The sequence below is a fragment of the Accipiter gentilis genome, chromosome 4, assembly GCF_929443795.1.
Source record: "Accipiter gentilis chromosome 4, bAccGen1.1, whole genome shotgun sequence".
NCBI lineage: Eukaryota > Metazoa > Chordata > Aves > Accipitriformes > Accipitridae > Astur > Astur gentilis.
This window is the reverse complement of record NC_064883.1, coordinates 13927666-13940634: the sequence shown is the minus strand read 5'-3', so window position 1 is coordinate 13940634 and position 12969 is coordinate 13927666. Positions and strand designations below refer to the sequence as shown.

At 40.7% G+C, this 12969-nt stretch overlaps 1 protein-coding gene and 1 long non-coding RNA gene across 17 annotated transcripts in view; one reads left to right on the top strand and one right to left on the bottom strand.

Annotated features, from left to right (window-relative positions):
• Nucleotides 1-12969, top strand: part of HDAC9 (histone deacetylase 9) — a 491400-nt gene that overhangs the window by 205890 nt on the left and 272541 nt on the right. For 3 of the 16 annotated variants that reach the window (XM_049799076.1, XM_049799077.1, XM_049799075.1), the window contains exons 1-2: nt 3727-3944; nt 4426-4488. The exons of 1 other annotated variant lie outside the window; for it this stretch is intronic. In XM_049799076.1, the coding sequence (XP_049655033.1) occupies nt 3830-3944; nt 4426-4488 (178 nt within the window). In that variant the 5' untranslated portion in view covers nt 3727-3829. Of the gene's footprint in view, nt 1-3264; nt 3407-3724; nt 4296-4425; nt 4489-12969 lie in introns of those variants that run through there. 12 more of the 16 variants (XM_049799085.1, XM_049799078.1, XM_049799082.1 and 9 more) reach the window with 8 other exon arrangements.
• LOC126038033 (uncharacterized) lies at nt 10590-12942 on the bottom strand. The gene is made up of 3 exons (XR_007505863.1): nt 12846-12942; nt 12602-12747; nt 10590-11165 (listed from the first exon to the last, which is right to left on the bottom strand). It is a non-coding gene; the product is annotated as an uncharacterized LOC126038033 (long non-coding RNA).

Sequence of the window (12969 nt, the reverse complement as noted above, 5' to 3'; positions counted from 1 at the left end):
ATGTAGTAATTTATGCTGGATGTTTGGGTTTCACGTGGTACTAATGGTATCTAATGAACTGTGACTACAGAAACATCTGTTCTATACAATAGTTAATTTTTTTCTTTTTTTTAATCCAGTGATTAGATATACAAAAAGTAGTTAGGAGCTCTTTAGGCTGCAAAGATTAGAAATCAAACCTTCGGTACTGAAATAGGCCAGATTTAATACTACCCGTGCAACCTTAATTTAGCTCCCACATTTTTATGCATTGTTTGGTATCGATGCATATTATTACTTGCTGAGTTTTCACTTGAAAAATGAAAAAGGGGCTGAATGGGACAACTGTAAGACTGTGGTATCCTCATTTAAGCATACAACTACAAGCTAGAGAACATATCTTTATTTAATTTTGTATGTAATATTTGTATGATACAATTGAGCAATATGGTAGAAAAATCTATTCAAGAATTCATTTACAAGTAATAAAACTGCAAAAGTTGAAACTAAGCTATTAATAGTAATGAAGGCTATGCTCCAGAATAACATGAGTGAGAGATGGGATATGCTAAAAACAACCAGTAATATACTGTTTGCACTTAAAAAGGAAAGTAAGAAGAGAAAAACGCTACTTAGTTATAATGTTGCAGTGTTAATAATGCAGTAGAAATCTTAGCTCTTTCTAATTTGAGTGCTTAATTTCTCAGTCTTAATGTTGCAGTAATGTGGTTTCCAGATTTAATTTCCTTATATTTATTTGTTTTTAACAACTCAGAAGGAAAATAAGAGAAACACATTGTGAAACCCCTGTAATGAGATCTTAGTGCTACTAACATGCCTTACGTTTTCCATAAAGTTCCTGATTGCATTTAGAGTTACCTCTGCAGCACTAAATCATTTCAACAGTTTACTGTTACCTCCAGTGTCATTAAAGTTCTCCAAGTTTAGGAAATGCGTTTGAAAAAACAGAACAAAACCCCTCATGTTCCTGTATGAAAATGTCACCTTATAACATCCATAGCTTTAAAAATAAAAACCAGATTTTCTTCAGGCATGAACCCTTTATCCTTCCCCTGTGGGACTCTAAAGGAGCTATTTAAACTCATGTGATCACTCAGTTAAAGGCTGGGCTGACTCAGCAAAGTGTTTAACTATGTGCTTAAATTCTATTGCGATCAATAGAATTTGAGCATGTGCTTAAATATTATGTTGAAAGGGGATGGATTTACACACGTGTTTTAAAGTTAAGCATGTACCAAAGTAGGCCCATAATACATCGAAGCAAGTCAGAAGAATTCAGGTTGTAAAAGCTCTACATTTGGGGTGACTGACTTCATAAGTAAAATATTTTGATATAATTTTCATATATCATCTAAAATATAAAGCACAATGCTGTAGTTATTATGGTCTGTGAATTAGCTAACATAGGATAGTTTATGTGTCTGTCAGTTTAAAATATGTATGCCAAAATTAAGAACGCTTGCAGCTAAATATCTGAATGTACATTTTCTACTCTTGAAGGTAGTTTGCTTCTATTTAGTTACTGAAGTATTTGAAGTCAATTAGAGCTGTGAATACTATCTTTAAAAATGCAGCTGCGTATATAAGAAGTTGTAAGCACTTATGGGTACCTAATACCAGGATTCTACACGCTACAGCTTTCCATGTTCTGACCTGTTTTTAACTTATTCCTGCAGTGTTTCCCTGTAATACGAGACTTGATTATTTTGAGGTGCTGAATGACTAAACAGGGTCATGTTCTGGTTGGCTCAAGGGCATAAGCAATTCCACTTTTTTATTTACTTCTGACTATAAAAAGCTTTTTATGCATTAGAGAAGATTTCTGTTTCTACTGCTGATCCCCCCTGCATTCGTGTTAATCGTCTTCTGCCCTGTACCGTGAAAGTGCCACGTATTTCCCACAAAACATTTGGGTATTTTTGTTTTCAAGAGAAAATGTTCACCATACCAACTTGTCAGCCGCCATTAGTACGATGGTATGTGTGATGCTCATCCCCAGTCTTGCACGGTAACACCCTACCTGTCGCTGTGCTGCCCCTGCCCGTGCCCCTTGGCAGAGCTGGGTGTACGCCATCTGCGGGGCTTCGCTGCATCCCTGGGAGGAGTGCTCCTGGGGAAAAATGGGGAGAGGGAAGAGAGAAGGCAAGGAGACGGGAGTGTTGAGCAGCGATAGGTGCTAACTTGAGGATCCTGCAGGGAAAACCCTGTTGTGAGCTGCTGCCGTCTCTGTCTATCCAGGGGACAAATCCTAACTCTTCAGCAGGACCAGGTCATTTGGCACACGGAGGAAGCAAAGGTTTGGGGTGATGGAGGAGACTTGAGCCACAGACCTCCTAGGTGCCATCAAGTACCCAAACGTCACAGGAGTGTCACAGTACTTTGTTAGTGTGAATCTTTTCTTCGGTAAACCGATTGAGACGTTAAAAAAAAAATTAAAAAATTGCCTTTGGCTACGATCTATTGTGTTAGTTGAAGAGCAGACAGACAATCCTTCACCAAAAGGCAGAACCAAGCCTCAAGTATTGGACAGATTCTTGTGCCTTCAGGAGCAAAATAATGCTGGAGATAGTTGCGAATTCGGTGGATTTCTAGAAAGCTCCGAGATGACCTCTGTGTCGGCTTCTTGATTACAGTGAGGATTCCTGTCCCCGTGGCCATTGTTGCTCCCCTAGAGCAGGGACATGGAAGGGGACTTGTAATTTTGGTAGGTGAGTGGTCAGGCCGCTCTGTCGTGTATGTAGGTAGTGACAGGCTGTGTAACAAGTGCTACGAGGCAGAGCAGGACCCGGAGGAGTAAAGTACCATCTGTAACAGTGAAATGACACTTATCTACCTGTAGGTATATTAATCAGCAAAGAAGATACACAACTTTTGAGATATCATTATGAAAAATAAACTTCACATAGTATGCGTGAAACCTGCCAAGACGCAGAAGAGCATGCTGCTCTTGTCTGATACGCTGTCAAACGCTGCTCTTCTGAAACCACATCGTCTTGTAAAACTGAGAAAGGCGCCGTGCAAATTGCCTAATGCTTCTAAAAATAAGTGTGAGCTGCTCAGCCCCTCTCCAAATTTTAGCAAGTCAACCGAATAGCGCATAGTTGGTAAGCGTGTCTAACATGCTGTGCCACAACTGGTGACTTACTATAAGAGTGATATCAAGCGTGCTAAATACGGAAAGGCTGCTTATAACTGCGCGCACAAAACCCCGTCCCTCATTAACATCTGCCCCCACCTTCTGCTCCCTTCCCCAGCCCGATTAGCTTCAGAAGTCGCCTCGCCTCTCCCGAGGCGGCTGCAGGTCCTGCAGGGAGCAGGCAGCAGCCCGGCTCCCCCGCCAAAGCCAACTGCGGCGTAGCCAGAGAAACGGGCAGCAAAAATAGAACAGCAGGATGGCTGCGCGTGGGTGAGGCAGAAACCACATTGCCAGCAAAACCTCCCGGCGTTATTTTAGGACTGATACAGAGGCCGTGGCATTTTGCTCGCTTTTCACAAAATACTCCCTGGGGGAGGGCGAGGAGGGAGAGGGGCGCGGGGCGCGGGCGAGGAGCGTTTCTGCCCCGCTCCCTGCCTTCCCTTCCTCCCTCCCCGGCTTCTCCCACCGAAACGGGCTGGGCAGGGGGAAGGGGTTAATCGCGCTCGAGGCCGAGCGGCGGAGGGAGGACGGCAGGCAGTTTGAAAGACGGAGACTGGACAGCTGTGTTTGCTGTGGTATTTTTAAACGCATTAATGCAGGCTCCAATCACCCGGCCATGCTTGACCTATTTTTGGCTCAGGCCGGCCATTGTTCTATTTCTGCCGCCGCTGGGCCACGCGGGTGTCGATTCAAATGCAAATGAGTTATCGCTGCTGCTCCCGCCAACTTTGTCCAGCCGCCCGGCCGAGGGAGAGCCGGCCAGGGAGAGGAGAGGGGCGCGGGGACAGCAACACTGGTCCGGGCTGGGGTAATTCAGACTAAACCCTCGGGGCCTCCCGGTCCCTGGAAAGGTGGCTGATTTGGTTTGATGGTTTTTAAGAGGCTGTGTGTGTCCCCCCACCCCCCCCCGCCCTGCCAGAAAGCCCGAAGCGCAGAGATATTTCTTCATTTCTTCTTCCACCTGCCGTTGGCTGCCCGAACGCAACTGCTCAAACTCGGCAGCGCACAGCCCCCTGCGCGCTCACGGCTCCCTTCCAGCGGGCGGGGGCTGCCGAGCGTGGATTTGGGTTTTTTTCCCCTCTCCCGATAGATACTCGTGCAAATCCTTAAACGTTGCTAATTGCCGAAGCATATTATCTTACAACCCTCGCTGGAGGAGGTAGGACCGCAGAGGGTCGTGCCTGACGCCCCTGTGCAAATGCAGCGATGAATCTCTCGTGTAGCTGAAGTGCAGACCAGTTGGAATATGCTGCAAACAATTTACGAGAGTGAATCGTGTTTTTCCTCAGATGGGGTTTCTGGACGTGAACAGCTCTTGGCTCAGCAAAGAATGCACAGTATGATCAGCTCAGGTAAGAGACAGCTCCGTACCTCAGACTTCAGTGGCTGACTGGGAAAATACAGCCTAGCGCGACAAGAAAACACCCTTCCTTTAAAGAAGTGACTTTAATTTTGTGGGCTTTATGTAAGTTGTTGTTAAATAATTATGGTAGTATGTCAGATAGCAGCTGCTGCTTCTGCGGGGAGTTTGTCTCCTTCAGTCTGCTGCTTTCCAGCCAGAGCAAAATGCTCAGAACTGAAATCTAGTTCGGGATTCCTTGTTTGTTTTGTTGCGTGGTTGCAAAATGGGGCTCGTGGTACAGGCTTATTCACAGAGAGAGGCTTCCTCAGGCAGACCTTGTCAGGAGGATGCAGTTAGAGCCCCTCATAGGCAATTCTGGTCATATGTCTATTGTAAACAGGATTTGGTCTTTCTGCGAGTTTCCTTTTCTCCAGTTTGCATATAAAGGGAGTTTAATACTAATCCCTTTCTCTTTTCGTTACAGTGTTACTTTAACATGTCTTTAATATGCATGGCTTATTTTGATACTTTAAAAATATTTGTGAAATGGCAATGGTAGTCATATGTAATGACTCACTGAGATGTAAATTGGATGTCTTTTTTAAAGAAGGTATTTCAAAGCTGCTTTGAAAGAACACTGGATGTTTCCTCATGTATTTGAAGCTACCCTTGTATTTTCTAGTTTCTTTGCTAGCTGTGTTTGAAACCTGCAAATGATGTACTGAGGATGAATTAAGTTGGAAGAATTGTTGCCATTCAGATTAAGTGTCAATTTAGACAGGCTAAAAAAGTCAAAATTTCAGGTTACTCTTGCCCATTCTCTCTTAAACTCTGTGAAGTCCAGTTCTGTTTTTATTGGGCTGAAACTCTTGTCTTTTGAGGCAAAATGTTATCTGTTTTGTACCTTTTTAATCCTAAATTTCTGACTTTGTTTTTCATAATGTTGGCTTTATAGAGGACATATATGTAGAATGCAGGGTGAATTGTTTACATGTACTTTACTCTTAGTTTACCCCCCTTTTTCTTTTGCTTTTGCTTTCACAAAACTTGGCAGTGCTTCTCAGTTTTTAAGATTAATTAATGTGTGTAGACCACAGACCTCTTCACATATTGCCTGGTTTGGTATAGCTGTTGAGCCCTTGTTTGTTTGGTTTTTTTTAAAAAAAAAACCTTTCCTTTCCTGCTTTATAGAAAAAGAACTTAAGGATTTACCTGAGTTTCCTACATACAATTTTAGAGCAGGCTTCTAGTTTCAGATATGAAAATAAATTGTGAGAGATTGTGTCAAATGGTAATATCTTTCCTGTTAGAAAAGACAGATATGTCTTAACCTCATGATTAGTGTTTTTCAATATAGAAAGCCAAGGCTACCTCATAATGATTATAGACTGAAGGAGGGAATGAGAGATTGAAAAGCTGTTACGTGCACATTAAAATAATGAGAATATCTAAGGGGAATGGAGACTTCCAACTGGTAATGTTTAAGATGGGCAATTTTTCTATTCCTTTATAAAGCTGCTGGGTTGGTTTGTTTATTTGTGCATGTCTCAAAGAATTTATTATTCCCCTAACTTCTTAGAAGAGATGTTGATCACCAATTGCAGTTCCTATGTCAAGGACAGAAATCAGGTGAAAGGCTTGTTTACAAATAGGAACAATGAAGCTTTAGCAAAGACAGTGGGTAAAAGCAGAAGTTTCTCTGAAAGTGTTATAGTTCTGCAAAGCCATCTACAGTGTTGACCTCTTGCTTAAGAATTACTGCTTTTCTCTGGTTTTTCTGAGCAGCTCAGCAGGTGTCCAGTGCTTTTGTATTGGTGACAGAGATAAGACTGACTGCTTCCCCTCCCTCTAGTTGGTTTTTTTTTAATAATATGTCAAGTTGAAGTTAGCTATACACAAGTGAAAATCTGTTTTTTTTAGCTCACTATGCTACCGTGTAACTGCCAACTAACGTTGCCTGAGTAATAGCAATTTTCTCATTTGAAACACAAGAAAAGGAGGTAATTTTCTGTAAGTTTATAGCTCTTCTTTTCTTCACTGGAGACAAGAATATCATGTAACAGCGGGTTCTTATCTGATACTACATTAGGCCCATATAACATGCACAATTTCCCGTGTAGCACCAAGTAGAATAGAGGGGGGTTTTAGACTTAAAAAAAACCAAACCACAAAAAACCAAAAAAAACACACACACAAAAAAACCCCACCAAAACCCCCAACTTTTTCAAGAACATTATCCAGGTAAAAGATGTTTAAATATATATTCTGTAGAACAAAAAAATATTCCTCAGTGTTTCTGTTGGCCTTTAAAATACACAGCTAGACTGCAGGTAGTTGACATTATACATAGTCTGCAGTTTAATTCATGTCACATGAAACCACAAAGCCTGGTACTGTGGTCAATTACTTTCAGTATCCTCAAATTCAGGGTCTTGCAGGATCAGGCATGGTAACTTTTCAGGTATTGTCTCCCTCTGTGCTGCATATAGGGGAGAAAGAAATAGCCAGGGTATGATGATGTGCTCTAGTGTTTGGAGTAACTAGAATCAATGATTTAAATTTTGTTTATCGCAGTGTCCTTACTTTAAAGTTATCTTCACTTACATGTATGTGTCTTTTGCTCGGGTAAAAAAGTTGCACATATTTAAGCACAGATCCCTGAACATTCACACTCTGTACTTTTGATATTCTTGAATTCTTTGAAGCAAGCACAACTTAAATACTCAAAGCACAACTAGATTTGCTAGTTTCCAGATGCAAAGGGCATGTATTACGCAAGTCTGATTTTAAACTGGGCTGGAGCCATCCCCAAAGAGGACAGATTCAATGGCCAATGGATATGTATTTGCAAAGCAAACGATCTGAGGAATTTCTGACAATAGCAGGCATAGGAAATACTTCTGTCATGTGAAGCAGTTCTTCTGGTATTCCCTCAATTACTGCTTTGCCTGTCTGTCTCCATCCCTGCTCGTAAATCATACTATGAATGAGATGATCTGGATAGGTACCAATCAAATGTCTAATTATGAATGGAGCGATCTAGATCGGCACTGACTCAAGAAGCTGTGTAATTTGCAGACACCTACACCTTACTGCAGAGAGCAGTTTCAGCTATCTTGAGAAGACTGAACTAGATTCTCCCATATGGTACTGTTGCTCTAAAATGCAGCAGTAAGTGCTGTGCATCTTTTTTTAAGAAAACAATGCTGGTGTATTCTTATTTGATAACATAATTATTTTAGTTTCATGATTTAAAGAGTAGATCTGGAGTCTAAAGCCTCTTGTTTAGCTGGAATTACTATTTAACTATGCTGTTGCTTTTATTTTACCCCAGAAGTCTCAACTTCCATGTCTGTGCAATTCCACAGCAGACCCTAGCATTCAGCTGGCCTTACTATCTTACCACAATACAAGTAATAATCTGTAAATCCTTGAAAGAAAGCATTTGGTGCAGCACAGTTCATGGCAAGAATGCTCATTAAAATGTAGTCAATAAATAACTAATGCAGGGCTACATTACTCAAATAGATGTCACTTGTGTGAAGGAGAAGAAAGAACCTACCTAGCTGTGGTGTCTGCAGATGTGGAGCTTTAAGAAGTACTGCCGAGGTCATTAACTTATGGTGGTTTAATATACTGAGCTGTTTTTCCAAAGGGTAAGTTTGCTACGTTTGCTTCAGTGGCCATATTTTGATGTACAGCTTGCACTGGCCTGCCTAAATTCCATCTTGGCTTTTATTGGAGAAGGCATCCTCTGCTTCCTGCCCAAAGCTGTTCTGTTGAAAAATCAAGAGTTCAAGGAGATCTTGAGCTTAAAGCCTTGGCTCCTCACTGAGTTGACAGGTGACCTGAGCAAGTTACGCAATCCTGCTTAGGTCAGCTAACCATTCTGTGAAATACAGAAAATGATACCTGTCAGGGTCAGGAATCTATAGAGCAAAACTACTCTAAAGGGAATATAGTGATTTAGAATGATTAATTTGATTGACTTCATCTATCTACAGGCTTGCAAAACACCTGCAGTTTCACATATGTAGTAAGTGAACGTAGTCGCAGCATTTTATTCTCTGCACCAGACCAGAAATTCCAGCTGTGTCACTTGAATATAAATGACGGAATCAATGCTACACGCATCATTTACATGGGTTGACAGGTCCTCATAGGCTATCTTCTGTAAACCCTGATGTACAAAATTTATCTCATACATTGTATCTATCATGTGGCCGCATGACCATGTATACAAGTTTGTACACGTGCATTTATATTGCCTTCAGGGAAAATTCTTTGGTATTTGCTCTCCCATTTTTTTCTGGCCAAACAAAACTTTCACCTGCTCAACCATTCCTGCAGAGAGATTCCAGGTTTGCTCTGATATTCATGAAAAACTTGTCATATTTGCATATCTGAATTGGGTAACATAAACTTCTTACAGATACGTAATGTTGCCTATGTGGTATCTCAGGCAATAACTCTTCAGAGAGAGCAAGAATGAATATGCCAAGCTTTTACTTTGTGATTCTCTTCAGAGTAATGAAAAAGTTGAGTGTGAAAATTCAGTTCAGGGAAGTTTTGCATAACAGCCAGAGAGGCTTTTTCAATGCCTATTGTAAAGGTTAGGTAGAAAAAAATCTGGTGCTTCATAGTACTAGCTGAAGTTTTTGAATTAATTATTATGGAAGAGTAAGGTCTTAGCCTTAACAGTACAGCGAGGAGAGACAAGCAACACAGACCTGCAAGTCTTTCATGGTTAAAATCTCACTGGTTTTGAGTAGAGGCTCTGCCTAGTAATGTATGCTGGACAAGACATTGGTTATGAATTCAGTCGAACAAAAACGTGGCAAAATGGAATGAAGCTGGTTTTTTTGTTTTGCGTTATTGAGAAGACATTGAGTACAGACCAATGTTGCCAACTTCATGTGCCCTCTAATGCTGTAACACTGCTTTTTCTTTCTTTCTTTTTATTTAAGTCCCAGCTTCTGGAGCCGTGTGCTTACCTGACAGACTTACTTTGTATTAGAAGATACACGTATAGGTTGTGGGAAAAGCCTGGAATAAGAATTTCAAACTACAAGATTGACAAGAATAGCAAGCTGCCAAAGCAGGAAAGTAAATAAAAAAGAATGCAGAACATAATTTCAAAACCTCTTTGAGCATCTTTCCTGATACCATTAAACACTGCATTTAATACAGAGGCTCACCAGTACTGGCACTAGGACACTAGCTCCCTTCTCTTTACTCTGTTGAGCTAAATCACTTTATTGGAAAAGAACTTTTTACTTCAGCTGTTTATTATTTTAGCTGTTAAGCTTTAGAACACCTATTGGTTTGCACTGCACTCACATGCACACAGTTTCAGCCATAGTCTTTCCTCCTGTAAAACTATGTATAGAATCAATTTAGTTCATTAAGATTTGCGTTGGATATTAGCAACACTTGTAACTCTTCCAACTACCAGAGCTTTAATCAGACCTCTGTCTGTACCGACTGCCCAGCCCCTTTCTTCTGCACACTCTTTGCAAGGAAAGCAAAAGCTGTGAGAAAGCAGAATAGATAGATAGCCTGCAAACGTGTATATACACATGAATTTCAGGTTTTGGTATGATGGGGACTATGATGATGGGAGAGGTTTCAGGTGTCATTGCATTTTAACCTTTCCCAACTACTGTCATGGGTGCATTTTTTGTATGGTGGGTACAATGCAAAATATTGTAGAGAAACTAATTGGCAGATATTATTGTTAAACACATGAAAATCTAAAATGCCCAGTTCTGTGGATCTCTTTAACAGGCTGACTCCTCTGGGTCAGTTATTCTTAGCCTAGTTATTTTCATCTTATGGCATTACAGGTCTAAGATTAGCCTGTTAGGCGTTATCATGCCATCTGAGTTACCTCCTAATATAACTGTACACCGGAATGATTATTTATAGACAGAGCATTCTGTCATTTTTGCTTTATTTCTGGTAGTTTAAATAAAGAAGAGCAACATTCAAGAAAAACCACAGATTCCTTCCTGCTGCCAAAACAACATGATAACTGCCTGCTGAGGGGCAGGGATATTGTTTAAAATGTGTGCTTGCAGCAGATGCAAACATCCTCTTTATCTCCCCCACTTCTATTAAAACGAGGTACCTCAGGGTACCACCGCTCCTGTCTCTTCTGGAGGAGGGAGAGGGGTGCCAGATCGATGTACTGAACAACGGAGAAGATGGGGTTGTGGTTACTGAGAACAAGGATATCCAGGTGCTATTTTTAGGGGCTGGCAACGTTAAGCTCCGTGTTCAGTGTGAACATGTTACATATGCACACAGCTCCTCCAAAATGGACCCCTCTAGTTTTGTTACATAAAAGTGATGTCTGCTCATCAATTAGCCTTCTAGGTGCTTTTCACAGACATAACAGGAAGCTTCAGCAAACTGACACGTTTTTAGCAAACCATTCTTTATGGCTGCTTCACAAACATTTCTGCTCACTGGAAAAACTTGAATCCTAAAGCAGAGTTGTCATTCAAAAACACAGTGAGGCATGTTCTCTCCTAGGGAAGTTCACTGGGATCTTTGTGCTTGCATGTGTTTAACTAGGAGCAAGCTTTTAATGACAGTTCAGTAAAGAGCAGCAAAAATAGTGAAGTGGCAGATCTTCAGCTGGGGTGTCGGTGCAGCATCTGACTGTCGTTGTTGCTCAGGAAGCTGGCAATTTATAAAATAGTGAAATGTTAATGGATTTTAATTTTCTAATGAACTCCATCTTTCCTTTTTTACCTTTCTCCTCTGAATAAATGGCATGTTTCTGTCATTGTGCACATTCAGGGTGTAATCAGGGGGCACCTGATTTGTTCTACTTCAGAATGTTACCGGTGTAAAAAGGCTTGCAAAATCGGTGGAAGCCTTTGCATGGTTGAATGATACGGTGCTGATTTAACTCCCATTATATAATAAGCAGCTCATTTCTTTTTGTCAGGCTGGCAGTTCTGTGCATGACTGTAAAGGTACTTTGGCATTTAGCATAATCTGAGCATAGCCAACACATCTGGTTTTTTTGTTTTGTGTCTCCTGGTTGTAAACTCCTTCCAGCTCGTGGAGTATACAAACATGACAAGAGCTCCAAGAATTCAAGCCCTTTGTGGATGAATGTGCTTGAAATGCAGGATGCTTTATTCTAATGATAACACGTTCCTTCTAGTAATGAAACTGTGTATCATCAAAGGGAGACAAGAGAAGGAACGGAATGAATTCTTTGAAAATGCCAAATATATAAATCATGTTTTTACAATTAAAGACTATTATTCTCTTTCATGATCCCTGTGGTTGAAGGTATGCATGCCACAGGGAGGAACCACAGCTATTCAATTTCAGTGAAGTCAGGAATGGAATAATGAGGAAGCTTAATGTTAATTTAATAATTTCCCCCAATTGTTCTGTTCTTAATCCAAGTTTCCTTTTTCTTTCTTGGTGCCCAAGGCCACCACCTTGTTGGTGTTGCGCAGTAACGGTATGAAAGGGAGTAGGGAAAACAGACTGTTAGTGTTCAATCTTACATAGCCAATCTTTTTGGTGTTTGCTACTCCTGTTTACGTTTAGTAAAATGTTAATGATGGTCTTTTATTTACCTATTCACAACTCCTTTTCTTGCAGAGACAGTAAGTTCTTAGTTCTCTTCATCTACTCGTTTGATCTCTAGATCAACATCCCTATTGAAGAACATGTGTTTTTCCTAAGCCTTGTGAACTCTTTCTCCTTTGGATACAAAAGAAGTAAAACTCCCGGACTGTTCAAGTTTTTGATACGCTAGTTTGAATCTGACCCTGAAGTTTTATAATGCATAAAAGAATACAGATATTACGATATCACCAAGAAACATAAAATAAAATGCCTAGATTTTTGAGGATTTCATGCTGTCATGAATAGTGATGGAATTAGTATGAGGCACAGAATGGTGTAAGAAATAGCAAAAGGAAAATCATCAGTATGAGTCTTTATATTAACATATCTACTTTTACGTGTAGATACATATTGTTAAAAGACTATATAGAAATTACTTGGATGCCTCAAAATGTTCGTCATAAAAATCCTTGCACAGCAGCTGCTGAAATCTAGTAGGACCTAAATTCAGGAGACCACTTTACCTACGGAGTCCGGCACATGCTCACCAGCCTGAGTCTTGCATATGCTCAAAACTGTTCCAGACTCCAAAGACAGATCCACTCATTCCCACGCACACGTCAGAAAGTTGGCATCCTTTTATCTGCTGTCACTGTTTTTCCTACAGGATCTGTTTCAGAAGCAGCATAAAGTTTTACTCTATTGTTTCTTTTAAGAATTGGCAATAGTTATCATAGAAGGAATTCCATAGGAAATAGTAGGTCTTACCTAGGTTTCTTCAAGGAGTGTGAGGGAAGGACTGGCAGGGGGCAAAGAGGTTTGAAGAAAATACGAGAGAAGTTTATAAATGGAGTAGTAGTGCAGAGATGAGCTATGCAAGCACTTCCTGTGT